Source organism: Leopardus geoffroyi, chromosome E2 (assembly GCF_018350155.1).
Source record: "Leopardus geoffroyi isolate Oge1 chromosome E2, O.geoffroyi_Oge1_pat1.0, whole genome shotgun sequence".
NCBI classification, from domain to species: domain Eukaryota; kingdom Metazoa; phylum Chordata; class Mammalia; order Carnivora; family Felidae; genus Leopardus; species Leopardus geoffroyi.
In genome coordinates this window covers 1,047,391-1,074,042 of record NC_059335.1, presented here as the reverse complement: position 1 = coordinate 1,074,042, position 26,652 = coordinate 1,047,391, and the positions used below count along the sequence as shown (strand labels likewise).

The 26,652-nt window shown below is 44.3% G+C and overlaps 1 protein-coding gene across 2 annotated transcripts; it reads right to left on the bottom strand.

Annotated features, from left to right (window-relative positions):
• Positions 1 to 25,528, bottom strand: LOC123577907 (zinc finger protein 530-like). Of its 2 annotated transcripts, XM_045440329.1 has the most exons (6): positions 25,265 to 25,528; positions 24,870 to 25,083; positions 10,342 to 10,423; positions 5,217 to 5,659; positions 3,527 to 3,653; positions 1 to 2,665 (listed from the first exon to the last, which is right to left on the bottom strand). In XM_045440329.1, exons 4-6 carry the CDS (start codon positions 5,247 to 5,249, stop codon positions 1,380 to 1,382), a joined length of 1,446 nt encoding a protein of 481 aa, XP_045296285.1. In that variant the 5' UTR covers positions 5,250 to 5,659; positions 10,342 to 10,423; positions 24,870 to 25,083; positions 25,265 to 25,528; the 3' UTR covers positions 1 to 1,379. The 2 variants fall into 2 exon arrangements, with proteins under 2 accessions (XP_045296285.1, XP_045296284.1); XM_045440328.1 differs by lacking the exon at positions 24,870 to 25,083.
• Positions 25,529 to 26,652: the final 1,124 nt, after the last annotated feature.

Here is a 26,652-nt window from a genome sequence, read left to right as displayed (position 1 = left end):
TTCAGCAAAACGTACATCTGAAGTTTTATTTGTGGTGATCAGCAAGCGCGTAGGTAAGTGGGGTAAGCAAAATCATGGTACATCCATACAGAATAGCATTCAGCAATAAAAAAATGTGCTCTCTCAAAATTACTCAGCATAAAGGAAACCACAATTTAAAAAAGTAAAACATTTGACTCTAATCATGTAAAAAATACAAAATAATTTACTGTGCAGGGTAGAGGTTTAAAAAGGGCACAAAATAAAAGGAGTTATATAGATTTATAACCACCCATGGTTTTGTATACAATTTAAATATGTGCAGTTTTACAGCATGTTAATTATACCTCAATAAAGCTTTTTTTAAAAATCAAATAGAGGTCTGGGTCCCCTATGTTTTTGCACAAGAGTCCGCCATCCTTCCTGATGCCTGGGGAAGGGATGCCCTGCATCAAAGAAGAGTTTCAAGGTCATTTCTATCTGGGTCAGCAACTGGTCAGAAAAGCTACAGATCTCAGTGGGATTTTCTAATCCTATTGCCATTTTCTTGCCTACGCAGCAAATATCTGTGAGATGGGCTAAAAATTAAGATTGGCACGATGGCCTCGATTTCCACAACTACAGGAGGAACACTGGTGTGGAGTGTACAAACCAGCATGTCAGTGGACGCAAGTTTTGTTAGATGTTTACATATCCTAAGTCCTGCCATCTTCTGTTTCTGTACAATCACGGGTTTTCAACCTGGCTCCTATCGTAGTTTTACAACCAGCCAATGACACCAGAAAGTGAACTTTACACATGAAGGCACATGATTCCTTTGCAGTGCTCGGGAACAGCTTCCCCGTGATAATGCTCGACATCGTGCGACAGCCCTGGGAAAGAGGAACCACTCTCGCGGGAGCCCTACAGGTGGTCAGAAGAGAAATACGATGTCCTCGTGGTGCACTGCAAGGAGGTCTAGAAGGTAAACAGTATTTTCATTTCAACCCCTTGGCACTGTCAAAACTGGGTCAGAACCCGAATGAGGAAGAAGGGACTTGCTGTGTTACATGCCCCCCCACCCATCACTGACAGTGGCTGAGAAAGGACCTCTGCCCTGAATGAGGAACCTGGCAGAGCACAGTAAGAATACGCAGGGCTCCCGGAAGCTTCCCCACAAACCTGGGGGTTTTGGGGGATCTCCCCAGTGTGGACGTTCACACGTGTGTGACGTTCAATTGCCAAGAGCTGGCTCCCTCACAAGGTCTCTAGTTCTATGAAATACCATATTCTGGGCAGGACCTTCTGGGGCCCAACAAGGCCGGACGTTTCGATGAAGGCTTTCCACCGACATCTGCTGCACATATGTAACATATATGTAGCTTACGAGCCATTTCCCCACAGTTGTTGAGCTCATGAGGTTATCTGGTGTGAAGTTTTCGGTGCTGAATGATGTGGGAGCTTTGGCTGAAGGATTTCCCACATTCCCCACACTCATAAGGCTTTTCTCCTGTGTGGACTCTCCGGTGCTGAATGAGGTTGGACTTTTGGCTAAAGGATTTCTCACACTCATTGCACTTATAAGGTCTGGCTCCAGTGTGAATTCTCTGGTGTTGATTGAGAGTGGACCTGTGGCTGAAGGATTTCCCACATTCACCACACTCATAAGGCCTTTCTCCGGTGTGAATGCGCAGGTGCTGAACAAGTTTGCATTTGTAGCTGAAGGATTTTGCACATTCGTTGCATTTATAAGGCCTTGCTCCACTGTGAATTTTCTGGTGTTGAATGAGGTTGGAGCTTTGGCTGAAGGAATTCCCACACTCGCCACACTTGTAAGGCTTCTCTCTCGTGTGAACTCTCTGGTGTTTAATGAGGGTAGAGCTGTAGCTGAAGGCTTTCCCGCATTCGCCACACACATAGGGTCTCACTCTGGTGTGAATTTGCAGGTGCTGCACAAGCCTGAATTTGAAGCTGAAGGCTTTTCCACATTCGCTGCACTTGTAAGGCCTTGCGCCAGTGTGAATTCTGTGGTGTTGAATGAGGTTGTAGCTTTGGCTGAAGGATCTCCCACATTCGTTGCACTCGTAAGACCTTGTTGCTGGGTAAGCTCTCTGGCAATTACTCAGGATGGAGCTTTGGTTAAAAGGTTTCGCACAGTTCTCCCAGGCATGGGAACTTTCTCTAGGGTCAAGCTGCTGAGGCTGGAAAAGTTTATTATAGTCACAGCTGAATGATTTCCCATAGTCGCTGCATGTGTGTGGACTTTTTCCGCCCTGAAAGGACTCCCCGTGCTCGAAGCTGCTGTGTGGTTTTGCCCCTTTGAGAGTGGCCTGATGCTGGAGGAGACTCAATATGGCCAGGAAGTCCTTCCCTATCTCCCCGCAGGGGAAGGGCTTCCCTGACACGTGCAACTTGTAGCTTGTCACAACCTCCATGTCCCACCCGAATGGCTTCTCTTCGTTGTGCTTCTGGGGCTGGTGAAGGCTTGTGCTGAACCACAACTGCTTCCCGCATGCCTCACAGGTGTAGGATTTCTGGCCCGGATGCGGTCCTTGGTCCTCTGCCAGGTACAGAATATCTCTCCCAACCAAGACACACTTCTCGCAGGGATGAGCTTTCCACACGGGTGGACCTGGATCTGTAGCCTTGCCCAGTGACATTCGTGGCACAGAAAGTGCCTCCTCGTCCTCCATTCCGTACCAGCAACCTGAAAGCCCAGAGACGCTGGTGTGAAGTGCATGCTATCTTTGGTGGAAGGGGAGGGCTCAACACAAATGTCTGTCGGGCACACTAAAGAACGAGTCCACTGGATGTGTTTTCAAGATGAGGGTGCTGGGGTCGGGTTGGTAAAAGGGTTGCAGTCCTGAACTCTAATGTCACAAGACTGGGGGCCGGGGGGCAGCAGCACAGGAAGAAGCAGGTTCTCCAATGCACCCCTGCCACTGGCCTGCAGCTGGGAGTGCTGTGTGGGAGTTTATGTCCAGGCACCAGAACATCTGGTTGCAACTGACTAGATGGTATTCAAAGACTAAGGACCCATAACCTAACACTGGGAACAGTAGAGAAGAAAGGTTGATGTATGGAAGACGGAAACAGCAAGGGACAAAACCTGAGGAAGGGGGAAGGAAAGACAGAAATGACGTGTGCGACCACTGGCATAAATACACCGGTGGGCCATCCTGCTAAGACCCTGGACTCTTCTAAACCCCGGGTGAGTGAAGCAGGACTTGGATGACACAAATCCCTGAGGCAAGGACAGGCAGGGACTAGCAATGCCCCAGAGCAATTCTGCACACGACCAAAAACTGGCAACAAAAATAATACTGTGTGTACAAACAGTCCCTGGTCCTCCAAGCAACTGCTGCCAGAGACCAGAAGAAACATGAGCTAGAAGGAGGGGAAAAACCTGGGCAGGGGCCACGGATGTGGACAACAGTGCTGGACGCTGATGTTGCGGGCTCAGCAAGAGGGCAGTTGCTGAGCCCGGCCCTGGTGATGGCAGTCCCTACAATCTCTACAACCCAAACGTGAGGGGCAGGATACCACGGAGTGGGGGTGAGGGTCTTACCCAGTGAGATCACAAGTGCAAAGTTCTCCAGCATCACATCGTGGTACAGGCATCTCTGAGTCTCATCAAGGAGACCCCACTCCTCCCAGGAGAAGTACACGACCACGTCTTCAAAGGTCACAGTATCCTGTCGTAATGGGGGAGAGATGAAACTACAAACAGTCCCCTCTCCACAGGACCCACACATCTATCCCACACTCATCCTCCTCGCAGGCCGCCCGACTGAGAGGAGATACCAAGCCCTGCTGCCAGTAAATCACTATGTCCAACCCTCTACAAGAACAAGGAGGATGTGGGCGGACAGACATAATCTTAAGCTCGGGTGGGCAGGGCCTCTCCAGCCCCCAACCAGGCAATGTCCCTGAAATCCTCCACAGCGTACCGGCCAGGTACAACCAAAGATAGACTCCACCCTCCCACCTATGTCCCTGATACTGAAGGGCGGGGGGCGGGGGGGGGGGGGGGTCCCTCAGTTCACACACCTCTTTTACCCCGTAAGTGCCTCTCCCTAGTACTGAGCCCACAGCATCAAGAGTGCTTGGCAAGATGGACCCCACTTTCCAGGGCAACCTCAAATCCACTACGAAGACCTGCCTTGCATTGTATGTGTTCCAATTTCCTCTTCTTTTAAGGATACTACTAATCATATTGGATTTAGAGCCTCACTTTATAAGGTCTTTAAAGACCCTATATCCAAATACTGGGAATTAATGATCTTTGCCCCTGAGCTCACCCACCAGGCTCCATGAGAGCTTGCCACAAATAAGCAGCAGCCTGCTCATGTCCACTCTTCCCCTGAAAGTCTTCTGTCCCTTACCCGTGTTTGAGAGGCCACTTGCTCCAAGAAACAGGTTTGAACTCAGTGCCAAAATTCCTGGCCTCTTAATGTTATTGCCATAATCAGAATTTCCCTTCCTAAATGCAACACAAAGCGCCACCTACACATCTAATGTTGAACCACCTCAAATTTTTAGACTTTATATCCAGCTGCCCACTTCGTGCCTGCACTCAAAGCTTTCTGAGACAAAGAGACAGGGGTGGCCCCTAGGGCTTTATTCTAACTCACTCTCCACAGGAGAAAATCAGATTGGTTCTACCTGAAGAAGGAAGTTAAAATCCAACAACTCCCCTTACCTCCATGGCCACAATTTACATCTACGTAGCCTCCCCGCTAACCTTCCCAGTATGTTTTCTGCAGCTACGAAGCATGGGTAAGAGAAGATCCAGACCATCAGAACGAAAGAACATTTGCATTTCTCTGAATACTCACAGCTCCGGCAAACGGGTAGCTGTGCCCCAGGACAACCTCATCTTACTGACCGCTAGAATGGAGAAGGCCTCCCCCCACATAACCTCTAGTCTAATGTCTCTCCAGGGTCCTGAACACCCTCCTCTTACTTCGATAGGTTCTAAAAGTGCTTCATCTGTAGAGGGTGGGGCTCAACGAGATCTGGTCTCCACTGTTCCTCTGACCCCCCACTCCCACCCCTGGCCTGTAAGTCTAGGCATGACTCTGCCTCATGTTCTGCTTACGCACGCACAAAACTCACACCTCGGTTTGGAGCTTGCAAGCAGGTGCTCAGACACGTGGCCCCCGCCCACGAGCGCCTCCCTGTCTGGGACCCCGGGGTCTGGACCGCAGGGAAGCCAGCGGGTGCCCAGAGCTCAGGCCCAGGGGCTGTGCATTTACCTGAGCTGAGTCCCTGGGCGTGGCCGCCGCCATCGGACTCTGTGGGCAGAGCAGGGCTGGGAGCGGTCCGGCGTCTCAGACCCTCCTCTGAGCAGTGGGGACACCTCCTCTCGGGCCGCTGCAGTCCTCACCTCGTCTCGACCCAGCACTCTGGAGCCTCTGACCAGGAAATGGATTCGAGAGCTGCCAAAATGACTGCCACCAGGACCCCGCAAGTTCCACCCTGAGGAGTCGGCACACGTGGAAACGCCCGTCTCCTGGACCTTCATTGGCTCCACGCTGACGTCGCTTGGTGCAGGGTCCTCTGGGCAGTGTGGTTCTCACAGCTCGGTGGGCCTCTGCAAAGGGCACCGCACATCAGAACCTCCTGGAACACGGGTGAAGCAGCTTCGCTCCTCAACAGGCCAGGCCAGGTTCCTGGGGAGTTGCCGGCAACTGCTCACCTAAAGGGTTAGCAACAATGATGCTGCTTCAGACTTCATCAAGTCCATGTGCTCCCAGAGTTCTATCCCAGATGCCCCCCAAGGTTACAGATCCAAATGCACACAGCATTCCATTGTCACTCACATAGCGTGTGGGACCTCATCTGCCATGGTTTTGTTTTCTCAAGGGTCACCGCCCAGTCAGTGCTTTTTTCCAACACCCGAAGGCCATGGATTCTGGTATTTGGTCCAGTTTTACAGCCACTTACAGAGGAGTATGACGGAGACCATTATAGCCTCACACACTTGGAAATGAAAGGGATTCCAAGGCTTTCCAAGCCCAATTCTCCATGCAGAACTTTCTCCACACTCTGCAAATGTTATTAGGGTTCTCAAGAGATGTGGGTTATAAAACAGAAGGCTCCAAAGCGAATTCTATGTCACGTTAGAGATTTGACCAACACCAGTTGTGCTCACTAGCTCCTACGGCTTTACGTAGCACCTACCGTAAGAGGATTACCTATGCAAGGACTGAGAAGAGAGAACAGAAAGACAGGAGCACCGTGCACGAGTACTCACTTCTGTAGAGGTAGTTCTGAGTTACTCCATGTGTCTGAGAAAGCAGCAAATAAAACTGTATATTTTATCTATGTAGGGGGCTTAAACAGATGAAGATATAGACTCATTAAGGATATTCTGATGTATATACTCCTGAATCGAGTTGGCAAAGAACATGATTTGTGATTTGATAGTTACATTTTTTTAATGTTTCTTTACTTTCAACATTTATTTTATTTTTGGGACAGAGAGAGACAGAGCATGAACGGGGGACGGGCAGAGAGAGAGGGAGACACAGAATCGGAAACAGGCTCCAGGCTCTGAGCCATCAGCCCAGAGCCTGACGCGGGGCTCGAACTCACGGACCGCGAGATCGTGACCTGGCTGAAGTCGGACGCTTAACCGACTGCGCCACCCAGGCGCCCCTGTTTCTTTATATTCAAGACACAGAGACAGAATGTGAATGGGGGAGGGGCAGAGACAGAGGGAGACAGAATCCGAAGCAGTTCCAGGCTCTGAGGTGTCAGCACAGAGCCTGATGCAGGGCTCGAACTCACAAACCAGGAGATCATGACCTGAGCCGAAGTCAGACACTTAACCAACTGAGTCACCCAGGTGCCCCATGATTTGCTACTTAAAGGATATGGTATGAAAGGCTGAGAGAAACCTGTTGTGTTGATGCTAAGAGTTTCTCACAGTTCCAGGGGAGTAGGGGACACACAGTACATGCACCAAGAATAATCTTTTTGGACATTCAATTAGAAAACATCCTAAACCTCATGACTCTCTTGTGAAATACTTAACAGGTTTGGGATTTGCAGGTAATGAGGCCCTATTCAAAGGGCCACCTAGAATTTATAAATGCTGTGGTATTTGTTCTGACTGCTCTACCCTCAGGCTTCCTTATTGAGACACAATATTGAAACTATCCCAATTAATAATCCTACAATAGCTTCTAGATGAAAAGAAGAGTTGTAAGTCTCTCTCATTGAAATCATAAGCTAGAAATGATTAAGATTAGTAAGGAAGGTATGTTGAAAGCCGAGACAGGCCAAAAACTATCCCCATAGCCAAGTTATGAATGCAAAAAACCCACAAAGTCTTTAAAGGAAATTAAAAGTGCTATTCCAGGGGCGCCTGGGTGGCTCAGCTGGTTAAGCATCCAACTTCAACTCAAGTCATGATCTTGTGGTTTGTGAGTTCGAGCCCTGCATCAGACCCTGCGCTGACAGTGCAGAGCCTGCTTTGGATCCTCTATCTCCCTCTCTCTCAAAAATAAGCACTTAAAAAAAAAGTGCTACTCCAGCGAACACACAAATGATAAGAACACACAACAGCCTTACTATGGATACAGAGAAAGTTTTAGTGCTCTGGAGAGAAGCTCAAAGCAGTCACAACATTCCCTTAAGCCAAAGCCTAATCCAGAGCAAGGCCCTAACTCTCTCCCTTCTATGAAGGCCAGGGGAGGTGAGGAAGCTGCTGAACACAAGTTTGAAGTTAGCAGAGGTTGGCTCGTGACACTGAAGGAGAGAAGCCGTCTCCTACCCGCAAAGGACCAGATGGGGCAGCAGGTGCTGACGCAGAAGCTGCACCAAGTGCTCTGGTAGCCCTCGCGGAGATCGGAGATCGTTCGTGAAGATGGTGACACTGAACCACGGATTTTCCAAATGCAGACTGAGCAGCCTTCGACTGCAAGATGGCCATCTAGCACTTTCATAGCTGGAAAAGTCAAGCTTGTTAGGGCCAAGGCTCACGTATCATTCTGAAAAGCCCAGGGCCCTTAGGAATTCTACTCTGCCCGTGCTATAAATAGAACAGCAAAGTCTGGATGACAGCACATCTGTTTATAATATGGCTTACTGAAGAATTTTTTAAAAAATATTTATTTACTTTGGGGAGAGCACAAGTGGGGGAGGGGCAGAGAGAGGGACAGAGGATCTAAGGAGGCAGGCCTCTGCACTGACAGTCTGACAGCAGTGAGCCTGATGTGGGGCTCAAACTCACAAACGGCGAGATTACGACCTGAGCCGAAGTCGGACGCTCACTGACGGAGCCACCCAAGTGCTCCTGGTTTACTGGATATTTTAAGCCCATCGCTGAGACACGGTGCTCAGAAAACAAGATCTCTTTCAATATATCACTGCTCATGGGGCGCCTGGGTGGCGCAGTCGGTTGGGCGTCCGACTTCAGCCAGGTCACGATCTCGCGGTCCGTGAGTTCGAGCCCCGCGTCGGGCTCTGGGCTGATGGCTCAGAGCCTGGAGCCTGTTTCCGATTCTGTGTCTCCCTCTCTCTCTGCCCCTCCCCCGTTCATGCTCTGTCTCTCTCTGTCCCAAAAATAAATAAACGTTGAAAAAAAAAATTAAAAAAAAAAAAAAAAAAAAAATATCACTGCTCAGTGACAAAGCATCCTGATGGAGATGTATGAGGAGACTAATGTCTCATGCCTGCTAACACGACATCCATTCTGTTGCCTGTGGATCAAGGAGTAATTTTGACTTTCAAGTCTTAAGAATATGATTTGTAAGGCCAGAAAAGTAAACTGAAATCCTTCTGGAATTCCATTTAGCTGCCATTTATCGGTAGCAGGAGTTTGGAAGAAGTCACTGCAGATGCGCTGGCAATGGCAAGAGAACTAGAATTAGAAGCAGACAAGATGCGGGGCGCCTGGGTGGCTCAGTCGGTTAAGCGTCCGACTTCGGCTCAGGTCATGATCTCGCTGTGCGTGAGTTCAAGCCCCGCGTCGGGCTCTGTGCTGACAGCTCAGAGCCTGGAGCCTGTTTCAGATTCTGTGTCTCCCTCTCTCTCTGACCCTCCCCCATTCATGCTCTGTCTCTCTCTGTCTCAAAAATAAATAAATGTTAAGAAAAAAAAAAAAAAAAGAAGTAGACAAGATGTGACCAAATTGCTGCAAGGGACAAGCTCACAATAAAACCGGAAGTGGATGACCAGAGAACTGGTTGCTTGAGGGGGAACCTACTCTGGGGAGAGGCCTGAAGACTAGAGAAATCCAGTTGGTGGATAAGATGCTATCAAACAGCATCGTGTGCTTTGGCAAAATTGTGACAGGAAGATCCACTGATATGGCAACTTCACTGCCTTATTTTAATAAACTGCCATAGCCACCCCCACGTTCAGGGTCATAAACAAAAAGATTATGACTCACTAACAGCTCAGATGAGGGTTAATGTTTTTTTTTAGAAGACAGTATTTTTCAAGGTATGTATACTGTTTTTAAGACATAATGCTATTATATACTGTAAAGACAACAGTTATGTATGTACTGGGAAACCAACGACTCATCTGACTTGCTTTATTGCAGTGGTGTGGAACCAAATTTGTACCCAAAGTGTTTCTGTTGATGGCCTAAAATAAGCTACTTTGGCGTAAGAATCAACATAGGCAGAAAGAAGCCTTCCTGAGCATCCATCTGATAAAAGCAGAAACTTTTTAGAAATGAGTAGTGTTCTCAATCCACCCTCCCTCAGAAGAAAGTTGGAACTGAGCTCAAACTACACAAACCAACCTCTAGCTTTCTCACATTTTTACCTTCTTCTGCTAAGAACATAAAGGGAAACAGGTCCCTACACAAGACACGTGGCCTTTTCTGCATCATTCATAGCATTAGATTAAAATACTATTTAGTCAATTTAGACATTTATACTCCTCAAGGTCCACATGCACTGTCCATACCTTCACACAAAACATTTTTCACCCAATGTTTACAAAATAAACATTTTGGGCGTTAGCTTAAAATTCAGATCAGCATTGGATTCCTACGGTTAAACTCTCAAAATCTGAAAAAGACATACATTTACATTTTCATGAAATTCTGTCTTTGGATAATTGCTCATACAACAGCTTCTTTTGTATCCTACAATGGCTATTCAACACTGAAAGCAAAATTCCCAGCAGCTCAAATGACAGTTTATATTCTGGAAGGAACTTAGAGCCCAGAGCCTGTATTTGGAAAAAGATGTTTTCCTTGCCCTCAAGGAGAACTGAGAAACAAGTTATCACTGCTAATGAGCACAATGGGAGGAAATGCTGAGAAGCATGCAGACACAAGAGAAGAGAGGTGTTTGCGAGTCAGGGTTACCCAAAAGGAAAAAACACAAGTAAATGCGTAAAAAGAGTCAAACATACCAGGATCAGGATGGTGCATATGGCTCTGGCTTCACAGGAAGAGAGTCCACTGCTGAGAAGGTTCTGAACCCACTGCTTGGACCTGTAAAGAACAAAGACAATGTGGAGTCAAAAGCCCAGACCACGAAGCTCAAACACATTACATTAATATCACAGATGCTGACTAAATTTCCTCTGCCTCCTAAGCCTTCCAATCTGCAATATCCCAGGAAAAATGTATACATTCCCACCCCCGCCCCCCACTCCTGTTTCTGCTCAACAAACTGGCACTCTCATGGGAATGTCAATATTAAGTCATAAAATTATAGAGAAAACTGCAAGGAATTTCCAAAGATATCAACTCTAGTCTGAATGAGGAAGACAATATTTAAGTTAAAAGAAACTACTTTATCAACCAATTTAGAGAGTGTGCTAGAGGCTGATTTAATTGAATGAGAAGACTCTGGTGACAAAGAAGGAACACTGGGTCGTTATACCAGAAAATTTCTTTGCTCACATAACAAGTTGTTTCAATTTAGTAATAATCATAAGACCAAGTCTTTCATAATTACAAAGCTATTTTATGTACATTGTTTTTTAATGACAAAGATGAGAATCACAGAATCAACCTAACATCTATCAACTGGGAATTGAATAAATCCTCATGGAGCATTAGATAGTTGTGGATGTGATCGGTAACTTTCCCACTGCTGAAACTTCAGGTCATAATCTTCTATTAAGTAAAGCACGAGAGGGGGGTGTGTGCATGTTTGTGTTTGAATATTTGTGGTTGGGTAGGGCATGGGAAAGAGACAAGTAAGGGGTGTTTCTGGGTGCTCCTAACGCTGATCAAACTGTGATTCATAAACGATTTGATTATTCTGACACTCAGTAGTGCATCTGCATACCTGTATCAGGGCCCCAGAATGTTCTCCAAGTCACTCACAAGGTTCTCCTAATAGCCTGAAGCTAACTGGACACTTTTGTGTACACTTTCAGATCTTACCCTAGGTTATCCTACCAGCAGTCAGCTAAGTAATAAATGCATTTGTTTTATCCTTCTTCATCACAAAGAATAACCAGGATTCTTAAAATAGCAAAACATGCTCACAGTGCTTTCTAATATATCTAGAATTCCCTAACAGAATAGGATACCCAGTTTAATGTGAATTTCAGATGAGTAATGAACAACTTTATAAGGTCTATTGCATGGGACATACTTATAGTAAAAAATATATATATTATTTATTTTCTAAATCTGGCAACCCTAAGTATACTGATAATGCACAGTTTCAACTGGGTATCATTTTAACATGTGAAACTGGCCTTTTGACTTTTTTGTTGCTGCTTAAACAATACAAACATTGAATTACAGTTCTGGAAGTCAGAAGTCCACAACGGGTCTCCACTGGAGTCAGCAAGGCTGCCTTCCTTTCTGGAGGCGCTAGGAAAGAATTTATTCTTTCGCCTTTTCCAGTTTCAGAGGCCACACACAGACCGGGGCTCATGGCCCCTTTTCATCTCAAAGCCAGAAACGGCCAGCTGAGTCTTTCTCACCCTGCATCACTTGAACTTTTTCCATTTTCTGCCTATCGTTTCCCCATGTAAGAACGCTTACAATCATACTGGGCAGGCTCAGGTAATCCAGCATAATCTCCCTATTTCTAGGTCAGTGGATTAGTACTCTTAATTCTACCTACTACCTTAATTCTCCTTTGCTGGGTAATCCGACATTAAGACATAGACATTTAAGGGACACCTGGGTGGCTCAGTCATTTAAGTATCTAACTCTTGGTTTCGGCTCAGGTCACGATCTCCGGGTTTGTGAGATCGAGGCTTGAGTCGGGCTCCACGTGCTGACAGTACAGAGCCTGCTTGGGATTCTCTCTCTGCCCTTCCCCAACTTGTGCACGTGCCCTTTCTCTCTCTCTCTCAAAATAATAAATAAATAAACCTAAAAAAGACAAGGACATTTAAGTGGGGCAGTTTTCTGCCTATCCCATTGGCTTAAAAATGACTATAATTCCCAAAATCCAGCACAAACTTCCCTCTCATTAGGAACACTGGGTTATATGGTTTTAGGAGTATCTGGTGCCGGATCCCCCTCAAGCCCTAATGGTATGATATTGACTCCAACAACTCTTATCTTTTTAGGGGGGTTTCTGCTTTATCCTTAACTGCATACTGATACCACTGGGCAGAGGAAGAGAAAGGAGAAACAAATGCAGTTTCTTCTTCAGGATGTGATGCTGGTAGCTACGGTTTCTTCTCCTTATTGCTTTCACTCCAACCATTCTCCTCAGATGCATTCTTTATTTTGCTAGAAGCAAAAGTATTTTTTATTTATCTGTATTTTCGTGGCTTTATTGAATTAGAATAACCGAATACAGTTAAAGTGTACAATGTGGTGAGTTTTAACGTAGACCTACACCACTGAAACCATCACCACAATCAAGACAGGAAACCTATTCATCACCATCCAAAATTTTCTTACAACCCTTTCCACTACATCTCTCCCCCATTCAACCACCATTCTCAGGAAACAACTGATCTGCCTGTGTTACAATGCATTAGTTTGCATTTTCAAGAATCTTAAACAGAACCATGCTGTGTGTTCACTTTGTCTGAATTTTTCCACTCAGCATAGTCATTTAGAGATTCATCCACGTTATTACATATAGCCACATTTCATTCCTGTTATGTAGTGGTTATGTGCCCCCCAGATTCATAGGCTGAACCCCCAAACCCAATGTAGTAGAATTAGAAGGTGGCGTACGGACAGGTAATTATGTTAGATAAGGTCATGTGGCTGGGACTCTCCTCAAGAGATTAGTGATACCACGTAAGAGACAACAGAGGAAGGTGGCAGAGCAGCATGGCTCACCTCCTCCCACAAACGCAACAAGCCAACAACTAAGTATAACACAACTCACTCTGAAAATGACTTTAAGGCCAGCAGAACACTTATTCCACGGCTCAAGACAAAAAGCCAAATCGAGAAGGGCAGGAGGAGCAGAGATATGGTCCATAACCAAACCCCAAGCATGGCAAGCCACAAGCAGGAGGGATACCACAGGCACAGAGGTCCTCTCTGAGGAATGAGAGGATCGATCCCCACATCCGGCACCCCTGGTCCTGGGGACCTGTGCAGGAAGATGAGCCCCACAATGTCTGACTTTGAAATGAGCAGAGCTTAACTCTGGTAATGGGAGAGCCAGAAGGCTATATAGGAAACTGAGATTCTGTTCTTAAAGGGCCAGCATACCATAACACTCAGGCTGAAACCCAGGACAAAAGGCAGAAGTTTGCAAAATAACTCTATTACATATGAAGATTTACTGACTAATTTTAGAGCATATGCCAGAGGAGCAAGGATCTGTAGAAGCCTTTTTAAGGAAGAGAAGTGCTGGCAGGAGCCATTTTTCTTGCTCTCCTTCAGCCTAGCTGACTGGATGCTTGCGGGAGTCAGTTTGGACCGTCTGTCAGTGCTACCTTGCTAGACCCTCCCCCCTTCCTGGCATCCCCCTGCAAACCCACTCGACCTAAGCTACTCACCCCATCAGGTGCCCGTCCAAAGCAGCTCCTGCCCTGCCTCAGCCGGCAGACAGCCCCAGACAGGCACCTCTCCAAAGCAACTCCTGTCCTGCCCCAGGGAGGAGAGATCGGCCCCCTCACCAGCATACCAGCAGCAGCTACAGCTTGGCCTCTCAGCCAGCCACACCAGGGACCAGCCCTGCCCACCAGTATGCTTGTAGTAGTCACGGCTGGTCACTGCACACAGATGGGCTGAGGGCCAGCCCCACCCACTAGCATGCCCACAGCAGTCCTGGCCCAGTTACAAAAGAGCTCATAAAGCACACACAGGGGACACACCCTGCAGCAACTGGTCCTGGTGACTGGGGGACTGGGCTACTGGGCCCCACAGGATGCCTTCTACATAAAAGGTCATTCTTTTCAAGACCAGAACCCCCGTAGCTGATCTACTAATACATACAGATGAGACCAGGCGCATTCAGGGTGGTATGGCTGTACACTCTACCTGATACATACAAACAAACACAAGGAGTCAGACAAAATGTGAAAAGAGGAGGAGTATGTTTCAAATATGAAACACAACAAAACCTTGGGACAAGAACTAAATGAAACGATCTACCTGATAAAGAGTTCAAAGTAACGGTCATAAAGATGCTCACTGGTCTTGGTGGAAGAGTGGATGAATTCAGTGAGACCTTCAATAAAGAGATATAAAAAAGAACTAGAGCTGAAAAATACAATAACTGAAATGAAAACTATACTAGAGGGAATTCACAAATTAGAAGATGCAGCAGAATGGATCAGTGAGCCAGAAGATAGGCAGTGGAAATACAGCAGTGCAAAGCACTCAAGCTGAATAGCAAAAAGAAAAACGTATTTTTTAAAACTGGGATAGGTTAAGGGACCTCTGGGACAACCTCAACTGTACCAACATTTGCACTGTAGGAGTCTCCGAAGAAGAGAGAAAATGGTGTAAACTTCCCTAACCTTGGGAAAGGAAACTGATGACCAATCCCAGGAAACACAGAGAGCCCCAAACAAGATGAACCCAAGCAGGTCCACACCAAAACACATAACAGTTAAAGTAGAAACAAAATCTAAAGAGATGATCTTAAAAGCAGCAAAAGCAAAGCTAACAGTTACCTACATACAATGGAGACTCCATAAGGCTATCAGCTGAATTTTCCGCAGAAACACTTCTGGCCAGAAGGGAGTGGCATGTGGCATGATACTGAAAGGAAAAAAACCTACAACCAAGAACTTTACCAAGCAAGGTTATCATTCAGAATTGAAGAAGAGATAAAACTTTTCCAAACAAACAAAAGTTAAAGTTCATCACCACTCATCTGGCCTTACAAGCAATGTTAAAGGGAATTCTTTAAGCAGAAAAGAGAAAAACATATAACTAGAAGAAAATTATGAAAGGAAAAGTTTTACTGGTAAGACAAGTATATAATAAAGGTAGTGGATCAATGACTTATAAAGCTAGTATGAAGGCTAAACAGCAAAAGTAGTAAAATTTTGCTTTTATTAATTTTCTTTTACAAAAATTGGTTAAGCAATATATACAAAAAGATGTAAAATATGACATCATGTACATAAAACTTCGTGCGGGGAGAGAGTAAGAAATGTAGTGCTTTTAGAATTTACATGACCACCAACTTAAAAACTTGTAATACTAAAGAAAGCCAACAAATCACAAGGGAAGAGCACAAAAGAAAAAAAACAAAATGCAGTTAGGTACATACCTACCAATAATTACTTTAAATGTAAATGGACTAAGTGCTCCAATCAAAAGATGTAGGGTGACTGAATGGATAAAAAAAAAAAAACAAGACCTATCTATACGCTGCCTACAACAGACTCACTTCAGATCTAAAGACATACACACTGAAAATAGAGGAATGAAAAAACATATTCCATGCATACCGAGTGAAAACAAGCTGGGGTAGCAATACTTATAATAATAAAGTAGACTTTAAGACGTGGACTGTTAAAGACAAAAGTCATGCATAACTATAAAGGAATTAATCCAACAAGAGAATAGAATAACTGTAAATATCTATGAAACCAACATAGGAGCACCTACAAATATAAAGCAAATATTGGCAGCCATAAAGGGAGAAACTAACAATACAGTAATAGAAGGGGACTTCGGGGCTCCTGGGTGGCTCAGTCGGTTGAGTGTCTTGACTTCGGCTCAGGTCATGATCCCGCGGTCTGTGAGTTCAAGCCCCGTGATGGGCTCTGGGCTGACAGCCCAGAGCCTGGAGCCTGCTTTGGATTCTGTGTCTCCCTCTCTCTCTGACCCTCCCCAGCTTGTGCTCTGTTTCTCTCTGTCTCTCAAATATAAATAAATGTTTAATTTTTTTTTTCTTCTTAAAAAAGGGGCTTCAATGCTCCACTTACATCAATGGACAGATCATCCAGAGAGAAAATCAATAAGACACATTAGACACATAGACTTAACAGATATACACAGAACATCATTTCCAAACAGAATACATTCTTTTCAAATGCATCTGGAACATTTTCCAGGATAGATTACATGTTAGGCCACAGAACAAGTCTCAATAAATTTAAGATTGAAATCGTATCAAGTGTCTTTTCCAACAACAACAGTACGAAACTAGAAATCAATTACAAGAAAAGAAAATGGAAAACACAAACACGTGGAGGCTAAACAACATGCTACTAAACAACCAATAGGTCAAAGAAATTAAAAAACAGCTGGAGACATATAAAAATGGAAATGCAACAGTTCAAAATCTTTGGGATGAAGCAAAAGCTGTTCTAAGAGGGAAGTTTATAGCAATACAGACCTACCAAGAAACAAGAAAAATCTCAAACAATCTAACCTTGTATTTAAAGTAACCAGAACAAACAAGGTCGAAAGTTAGTAGAATGAAAAAAAAAATAATAAAGATCTGAGTAGAAAGAAATGAAGACTGAAAAACAATAGAAAAGATCAGGGACACTAAGAGACAGTTCTTTGAAAAGATAAAAGAGATAAACCTTTGGACAGACTCATAAAGGAAAAGAGAGAGGACTCAAAGTCAGAAATCAAAGAGGAGTCACAACTAACACCATAGAAATATAAAGGATTAATTATATGCCAACACATTGGGCAACAGAAGAAATGGATAAATTCCTAATATATATATATATATATAAAACCTTCCAAGACTGGATCACAAAGAAATAAAAAATTTGAACAGACTGTTTACTAGTAACAAAACTAAATCAGTAATCAAAAACCTCACCACAAACAAAAGTCCAGGACTAGACGGCTTCACAGGTGAATTCTACCAAATATTTCGTTTAGGGTTAATACCTATCCTTTTCACACTACTCCAAAAATAGAAAAGGAATGCTTCCAAACTCATCCTCAAAGCTAGCATATACCTTGATACAAAACCAAACAAAGACACCACAAAAAATGAAAACTACAGACCAATATCCCTGATGAACGCAGATACAAAAATCCTCAACAAATTAGGAAACTGAATTCAACATATGAAAAAGGTCATTCACCACAACAAGTGGGATTTATTTCAGGGATGTAAGGATGGTTCAATATCTGCAAATCAATCAACATGATACAATATATTAACAAAATGGAAAGTAAGAATTATATAATCATCTCAATATATGCAGAAACAGCATTTGACAAAATTTAACATCCGTTCATAATAAAAACTCTCAACAAAGTGGGTTTAGAGGGAAAATTCCTCAACACAATAAAGGCCATATATGAAAAAACTCACAGCTAACATCATACCCAATGGTGAAGAGCTGAAAGCTTTCCTCACCATCTACTCTCACCACCTTCATTCATTTCAGATAATAAAAAGAACTAAACAGCATCCGAGTTGGAAGAAAAATGTAAAACTGTCACTATTTGCAGGTGATATGCTATATACAGAAAACCCTAAAGACTCCAACTAATAAATGAATTCAGTCAATTTGCAGGATATAAAATTAATATGCAGAAATCTGTTGTGTTTCTACACACTAATAAAAACCCAGCAGAGAGAGTAATTAGGAAAACAATTCCATTTATAATTGCATCAAAAAGTGTAAAGTACCTAGGAATAAATGTAGATAAGGAGGTGACTTGTTTTCTGAAAACTATAAGACACTGATGAAGACAGCACAAATAAATAAAAAGACATACCATGTATCATGTTCATGGAATGGGAGAATTAACATTGTTAAAATGTCCATACTACCAAAAGCAATCCACAGATTCAATGCAATCCCTACCAAAATACCAATAATATTTTTCACAAAACTAGAACAAGGAATCCAAAAATTTGTATGGAACCACAAAAAACCACAAATAGCCAAAGCCAGCTTGAGAAAGAACAACAGAGCTGGAAATATACAACACCAGATTTCAAACCATACTACAAAGCCATAGTAATCAAAACAGTATGGTACTGGCACAGAAATGGAACAGAATAGAGCTAAGAAACCTATGCTTATATGGTCACTCTGTGACAAAGGAGGCTAGAATACACAGTGAAGAAAAGTCTCTTCAATAAATGGTGTTGGGAAAACTGGACAGCTACATACGAAAGAACGAAATTGGACCACTTTCTTACACCATACACAAAAATAAACTCAACATGGGTGGGGGGCACCTGGGTGGCTCAGTTGGTTAAGTGTCTGACTCTTGGACTTCAGCTCAGGTCATGATCTCATGGTTCATGAGATCAAACCCCAGAGTACATGCATACACTCTCTCTCAAAATAAAACAATAAAACAGAACAAAACAAACTAAAAACTCAAAATGGATTAAAGACTTGGATGTAAGTCCTGAAACCATAAAATTGAAAGACATATGCAATAATTTCTTTGACATCAGCCTTAGCAACATTTTTCTGGATATGTTTCTTCAGGGAGACAAAAGCAAAAACAAAAGTAAAAGGGACAAAAGGGAAACAAAAGCAAAAATAAACAATTGGGACCACATCAAACTAAAAAACTTTTGCAAAGCAAAGCCATCAACAAAACAAAAAGGCAACCTACTGAATTAGAAAAAATATTTGCTAATGATACATCCAAAAAATATAATATATATATGTATACATAATATATATAACATATATATTATACTCCAAATACCCCAATACTTAATATCCAAAATATATAAAGAATTCACACACCTTAACACCAAAACACCTGAAACAATTCAATTAAAAATTAGCAGAAGACCCAAATGGGCATTTTTCCAAAGAAGACATACAGATGGCCAACAGACATGAAAAGATGCTCAATGTAATCAGGGAAATGCAAATCAAATCCACAATGAGATATTACCTCACACCAGTCAAAACAGTATCAAAAAGACAAGAAATAACAAGATGATGAAATAGAGGAAAGAGAACTCTTGTGCACTGCTGGGTGGAATGTAAAGAGGTGCAGCCACTATGGAAAACAGTATGGAGGGTCCTTAGAAAACTAAAAATAGAAAAACCATATGATCCAGTAATTCCACTTCTGGGTATTTACCTGAAGAAAATGAAAACACTAATTCAAAAAGATATATACATCCCTGTTTACTGCAGCATTATTTACAATAAATAGGATATGGACACAATCTAAGTGTCCACTGATATATAAATGAATAAAGACATGATACACACACACGGGAATATTGGCCATTAAAAAAAAAAAGAAATCATAGGGTGTCTGGCTGGCTTAGCTGGTAGTGCAACTCTTGATCTCCAGGTCACGAGTTCAAACCCTATACCGGGCATGGAGATTACCTTTAAAAAAAAAAAAAAAAAAAAAAAAAAAAAAGGAATCTTGACATTTACAACAAGGATGGACCTAGAGGGTATTATGCCAAGTGGAATAAGTCACAGAAAGACAAGTAAGATAGGATTTCAGTTATCTATGGAATGTAGAAAACAAAACTATCAACAGCAATAACAGAGGCAGACTTATAAATACAGAGAACTAACTAGTGGTTGCCAAAAGGGAAGAGTGTGGGGTGATGGACAAAACAGGTGAAGTAGATTAAGAGGCACAGCCTTCCAGCTCTAAAACAAGTTACAAAGGTGAAAAGTACATTATAGAGAATAGTCACTAACATTGTAATAACTTTGGTGAGAGATAGTACACTTATAATGAGCATTCTGTAAAGTATGTAATAGTTAAATCATTATGTTGTACACCTGAAACTAAAATTAATGTCAACTATACTTCAATAAAAAAAGAGGGGAGTGGGAACACCAGAGAACTGTCACTCCCTGTCTTTCCATCATGTGAAGACACAAGAGAGCCATCTGCAAACCAAGAAGAATCCTCATCAGGAACCAAAGCAATAAGCACTTAATCTGGACTTCCTTCCCAGCTTCCAGAACTCTGAACAATACATTTCTGTTCTTTAAGCCACCTAGTCTATGGTATTTTGTTACAGCTGACAAAGAAAATTGTTTATTCCTGAGTGATATTCCATTATATAGAAGTATTACAATTTGTTTATTCATTCAACTGTTTTTGATGGACTTTGAGTTTTTTCCCCCTTTTCCATTAAAAGTAAGCTGTTTTAAACATTTGTTCACAGGTCTTTGCATAAACATATGTTTTTATTTCCTTCGGATAAATACCTAGGAATGGGACGACTGGGTTGTATGAAAGCTGTATGTTTAATTTTATTTATTTTTTAAAAATGTTTATTTAGGGGTGCCTGGGTGGCTCAGTTGGTTAAGTGTCCAATTCTTGATTTTGGCTCAGGTCATGATCTCAGTTTGTGAGTTTGAGCCCCACATCAGGCTCTGTGCTGACAGCAAGGAGCCTGCTTGGCATTCTCTCTCTCTGCCCCTACCTGACTCATGCTATCTCAAAATAAATAAACTTTTTTTTTTTAATGTTTATTTATTTTTGAGACAGAGAAAGACAGAGCATGAACGGGGGAGGGGCAGAGAGAGATGGAGACACAGAATCGGAAGCAGGCTCCAGGCTCTGAGCCATCAGCCAGAGTCCAACACGGGGCTCGAACTCACGGACCGCGAGATCGTGACTTGAGCTGAAGTCGGACGCTTAACCGACTGAGCCACCCAGGCGCCCCTCAAATAAACTTTAAAAAAATGTTTATTTATTGGGACACCTGGGTGGCTCAGTGGTTAAGCATCCAACTTGATTTTGGCTCAGGTCATGATTTCACAGTTCATGAGTTCAAGCTCCACATCAGCCTCTGCACTAATGGTGTGAAGACTGCTTGGGATTCTTGCTCTCTGCCCCTCCCCTGCTCACACATGCATGCATTCTCTCAAAAATAAACTTAAAAAAATGTATATTTATCTTGAGAGAGTGTGTGCACCAGGGGAGGAGGGGCAGAGAGAAGGAGGGAGAGAGAATCCCAAGCAGGCTCCATGCTCAGCACAGAGCTCATTCGGTCTCACGACCCGACATCAAGGGTCAGACACTTAACTGAGCCACCCAGGCACCCCTGTATGTTTAATTTTAAAGATGCTGCCAAATTGCTTTACAAAGTGCTTGTACAATTTCCCTTCCTACTATCAGTGGATGAGAGTTCCATTTGCTCCACATGCTTAACAAAAGATGGTATGGCCAGTTTTTAATGTTACCGATAGGGAAAAATCTGTTATAAGATGGCCAACAGGACTGATAGGGAAATTCTAGTCCTCGACTGAAGACTTCCCTTCCGGGTTCTTCTTCCCACCCCACTTGCCACGCTCACAGACACCAAATTACTACTAATGCGGAATGCAGAAGTAACAAACTATAAATTATTCCCTCTGCTTATGCTCGGGGCTCAGACCTCTGGAGAGGGATCTCCTCTGAGCCTGCCAGCATAAAATAAACCTCCAGCCTTCCAACATCTCGGAGTGCTGCTTGGTTCTTCTGCCGGGTGATCCAGAACAGGTTCCGTGACATTATCAATTCTAAAAGTGCACAGTGGTTAAGTCATTATGGGTTTTTCATTTTCCTAATGACTCTTTCCAGCATCTTTTTATGTAAATTTTTGCCAAACTTTTTTTTGAAACATCTGTTCAAATCTATTGCCTGTTTTTAAAAACTGTTTCTAACTATTGAGTTATAAATGTTCTTTATGTATTTTAGATACTTGTCCTTAGATACGTTTTGCAAATAAAGTCCCTCTCTTCTCCTTCTGGGCCTGCCATAATGCATATATGGGTCAGCTGCTAGTATCCTACATGCCCCTTAAGCTCTCTTTACTTTTCTTCTTCTTTTTTTTTGCTCCTCTGACTTGACAATTTCAAATGACCTGTTTTCAAGTTTGTAGATTCTTTACCTGATCAAGTCTGCTACTGAACCTCTCTAGTAAAGTTTTCAGCTTAATTGTTTTTCAGCTCTAAAATTTCTGGTTGGTTCTCTCTTACAGTCCCTATCTCTTTATTGACATTCTCACATTGTGCATGAATTGTTTTCTGACATTGTTGTTTGTGTTCTCTTAAGTCACCGAGCATCTTTAGCACAGCTGTTTTAAATTTTTGCCAAGTAATTCAGAGGCCTACATTTCTATATGGCCAGTTTCCAGACATTTATTTTGTTCCTTTGGTTGGGCCATGTTTCCTTATTTCTTTGTATGCTCTGTGATCTTTTGTTGAGATGTAGGCATTTGAATTTAAAAAATAAATAAATAAATAAATAAAAGCCAACTTTTCCAGTCATTAAGAACTGGCCCTGTGCAGGGGAAGACCTTCACTAATCTCCTTACCTCAGAGGTTCTGGGATCACTCAAATCTTTTCTGGGAATGCATATTCCCTGTGTTTGAGTGTGTGTGTTAGCTACAGCATATATGATTGCCTTTAAATACCTTCATTTCCTAGAGAGGTTCTCCCTTGCTGCTTCTTAGAAGCCACAGCCACTTCGTGCTCCACAGGAAGGTACAGGCATCTCCCTGGCCTCCCCATGTTACTTGCTGCATGGCACCCAGAGAGTTTTTTGTAAATTCAATCAAGATTCAATTGATCCTCTGATGATCCTCACTGCCAGAGGCAGCTGTGAAGCCTGGTATGTAGTCCTTCCTGCTTAACTTGGTCTCTTGCTACAACCTCCACAACCCAGACTGACCTGCAGATTGCAGATACCCATGGCCTCATTCCATTTCTGTGCTGCCCTTGCTGTGCCCTCTGCAGTCAGAACTTTCTGATTTTGACTTAACCCCTCATTCAAAGCCCAGCCCTTCTGGTCAGCTACCTGAGTCCCAGTGTTTCTCCCAGATTTGCCCCTAATCTTATCCTCCATACTGAATGAAATATCCCAGGCCCCACCAAAGTTGCCACAAAATCCATGAAGTCCCTTAAGTGGAATAAACACTAGCTCCAAGGACTGAGTATTAATGGGCCAACTCCTATGCTTCTGTGTCCATCTCATGTCCACTCTTCTCCTGGTACCCTTCATTGGCTATGAGTCTACGCCATCCTCAATGTGTTCTCCCTTCATGTTACTCACTTCTGTTAACTTCAGTATGTAAAACTCAATGCCATCAACCAGATATCCAAGCAAGAGGCCCAGTCCTCGGCTACTTCCCTTTCCTAGTCTGAAAATGGTTTTACCATCATAGCCTAGAGACTGCTTCTTGTAATCACAGCTCACTTACCTGGACATATACAGTAGCCACAATATTTTGGATGTCTCCATCCCGAAGCCCTCCCCAGATTTCCACACATGGGTGTTCAGCTGCCTACTTGATGCTTTTACCCAGTGGTGTCTGAAACACCTCAGATCTTAAAATAGCCACAACAAAGTTCCCAATATCCCCAGTGAAAATTACTCTATGACCAATTTTCCCATATCAATTGATGGAATTTTCATCCTTCCCGTTGCTTAGATCAAAACCCTAGGGTCATCTCTGAAAGTGCTTCACTTTCCCACTGTTATAGAATGTTTATGTCTCCCACCCCAATTCATGTTTTGACATTCTACCCCCCACAAGCTGATGGTATTAGGAGCTGGGGCCTTTGGGCTGAAATTAGGAAGCAGGCCCTCACCAGACACAGAAACTGACCAGCCTGATCTTGGACTTCTAGCCTCCAGAACTAGGAGAAATAAATCTCTGCTGTTTATAAATCACCTAGTTTATGGTATTTTGTTACAGCAATAGCAGCAGACCAAGCATGCGACTTCCCTTCCACATTAGGAAATCTAGTTGGCCCTTAATAAAAACAGATCCGGAATCCAGCTACTTCTCCTAAGCCACCACTCTGTTCTGTGAACCCTGAACTGGAATGTTACACTGGGCCCCACCTTAGTTTTCCTTCCTCTTCCCTCATCCTCACGATCTTTTCTCCACAGTGAAGCCAGAGGAAGACCTGGGTAAGATCATCTCCCTCCTCTAATCCAAAGCTCGAGTCACCTCCAGAACAGATAAGCAACTTCTCGGGCAGCCATTCCAGTCCTGAATCCTGTCTCACTGCTCTTTGTTCCCACCTGAAGGAAAAGGAATCTGTGGTTTCCTTAACGCTCCCAGCTTCCCTAAAGCTCTGAGCGTTCTTGTGTGCCAGTATGGAGATAACCTTTCCTCGGCTGTTTCCCTCAGGCGCACAAAACGGAAACACCTCTATATAATCCCTGGTACGGACCCAGGGCGGGGGGGAAGCCTGGGGTTTCTCGAGGGTCCCTCTACCCAAGGGCTGGAAGGTCTGCAGGAACGGCACTGAGAGTCCCCAGGCACTACGAGACAGAGAACACAGGAGGGGGAGGAGCCAGTGTGGGCCCGGGACACCGTCCACGGACCGGTGCAGGTTCCAGGAGAGCGTCCGTAGCCATGTTTTATCAGGCAGGTTCCAGAGGAACAGGGCCACGTCAGGTTGAGGGCGCTCAGGCTGCCATGTGAGCCAGGTGAATCTGGGACTGGATGCCTCCCCTCTGTGCCTCAGGGTTTCCTCTTCCTAGCTGTGCGTCCTTGAAGAGTCAACCTTCCAGGGCCTCAATGTTTCCACCACCCTCCAACCAACTACCTTTGAGAAGCTCTTAAAGCCCTGACGTAATTCGTGTCGCTCCTTTCTTTACCGTTCTCCACAGCTTCCAGAATCCCGAGATGCAGGTAGAACCCTCGGCCTGCTATTCCAGGTGTGACTCCGCCTCAAACACTGTTCCTCGCAGGCACACCGGACCCCAGCTTTCCCGAACGCTGCCAGCGGAGTCGCACCTCCCAGCCTCGGCACGGGTCGGCTGCTCTGCCCGCAACACTCCCCCGCTCCTCATCACAACCACAACAGTAAAGCTGAACAGAGAAGCGGAGATGTCATGTTTGTTCACGGCCATTGTCAGAAACGGGACCCCACCTACCCGTGCCCTATTGTCCCAGACAGTCAGGCCTGGGACGTGAGGACGTGAGCAGGCGCCCCTCCGCCGGCGCTTTAGGACCTGGGGGGCGGTGAGGGGCTGGGGAACGCAGCGTTTACCTGAGCCGGGTCCCTCAGCGTGGCTGCCGCCATCCGGGCCTGTGGGCGGAGCGGGGCGGGGAGCGGGCAGGCCCTCGTGCGGGGCGCCCCGGGCGGTGTCGCCGAGCCTCAGACCCGCCTCTGTGCGGCGGGGACTACGGCTCCTCCGACTCCTTCTCCGGCACGTCACCTCCGCGCAGACCCACCGCTCCGGAACTTCTGCCCGGATGAACACAGGGGAGAAGCCAAAATGACCGCCCGGAGGAGGACGCCGGAAGTCCCGCCCCGCGCTAGGTGTCACACACGGAAGTCCCCTGTGCTAAGCCTTTATTGGCTCGGCGAGGGGGCCGTTAGGCGCGGAGCCTGCCGGGTAATGTAGTTCCCACGGACTCAGGTGCCTCGGACAAGAGCGCTCCGCAGCCGACCTGCGGGCGAATTTAGAGCCGCGAGCTGCCCTGGGGGATGGCGTCTGCGAGTCCAAGGGAGTAGAAGGGTCTTTGTCCCTTCCTCAAGGAGCAGAGCTCAAGTTTCTGGGGCGTGTCGTGTGTTGTCTGCAGCTGTTCACCCAAGCGTTTGGAAAAGTGTTAACTTCGGACTTCGTGAAGTTCAGTTTGCTCCCAGAGGCTACAGATCCAAATGCACTTATCCGTAGTCATTCAGACAAAATGTGTCCACTGGTAGCAGAAGCTAACATGTCACGTTGCAGTTCAAATGCATATACTGTGCAGTGTATGAACAGTCGTTTTATCGGTCTATGTTTGATTAGGGACAAGAGAAAAAACAGGTTGCGCCATGACAGGAAATATTGTAGAGGGAGGCTGGGCTACCCTGAAGCAGGAATAAAAGGTGAGCTCTGTAATTACTACAGAAAATGTCTCCCTTGACTGTGAATTATTGTGTCCAACCTAGTGAGCGACATGTTTACCTCTTTTTAAAAATCTATTTAATAATCTTTTTGGATAGCCCGATAGTCATTTTCAAAAATGAAAATAGTCTCAAAAATAGAACTGTGAAGAACCTGCTGCTTTGATAGCTTCAGTGGCTTGTGTTCACAGGTGTAGCATGTATGAAAAGGGTGTTGTGAACTTCAAAATGTAGGGAGCAACTTAAATCCATGATTTCATCTCATTACTGGAAAGTGGTTATCATTTCCCCTATGATTACAGGGAATATTCTGCATGAGGAATTGACATTATCTGAGAAAAACAGTTGTGAAATGCAAATTACAGAAAGCTATTAATAGTGGCTATGTAATGATTCAGAATTTGTGTCAGAATTGTGATATTAATGGAAATATCAGTGGATGGCAAAAAGATCTCAGAGAAATTCTATCAGTGTTGTCTGAGAAGAAATACAATTAAGCTGAGCATGTGACTGTAACATTCTGAAGACTTTGTCTCCAAAATTTG

Coding starts and splice junctions, on each gene's coding strand:
- LOC123577907 (XM_045440329.1), bottom strand. CDS start 5,249: ATGGCGGCGGCCACGCCCAGGGACTCAGCTCAG. Junction 3,654..5,216: donor CGCCCAGGGACTCAGCTCAG/GTAAATGCACAG, acceptor CCATTACGACAG/GATACTGTGACCTTTGAAGA. Junction 2,666..3,526: donor TGCACTTGTGATCTCACTGG/GTAAGACCCTCA, acceptor CTGGGCTTTCAG/GTTGCTGGTACGGAATGGAG.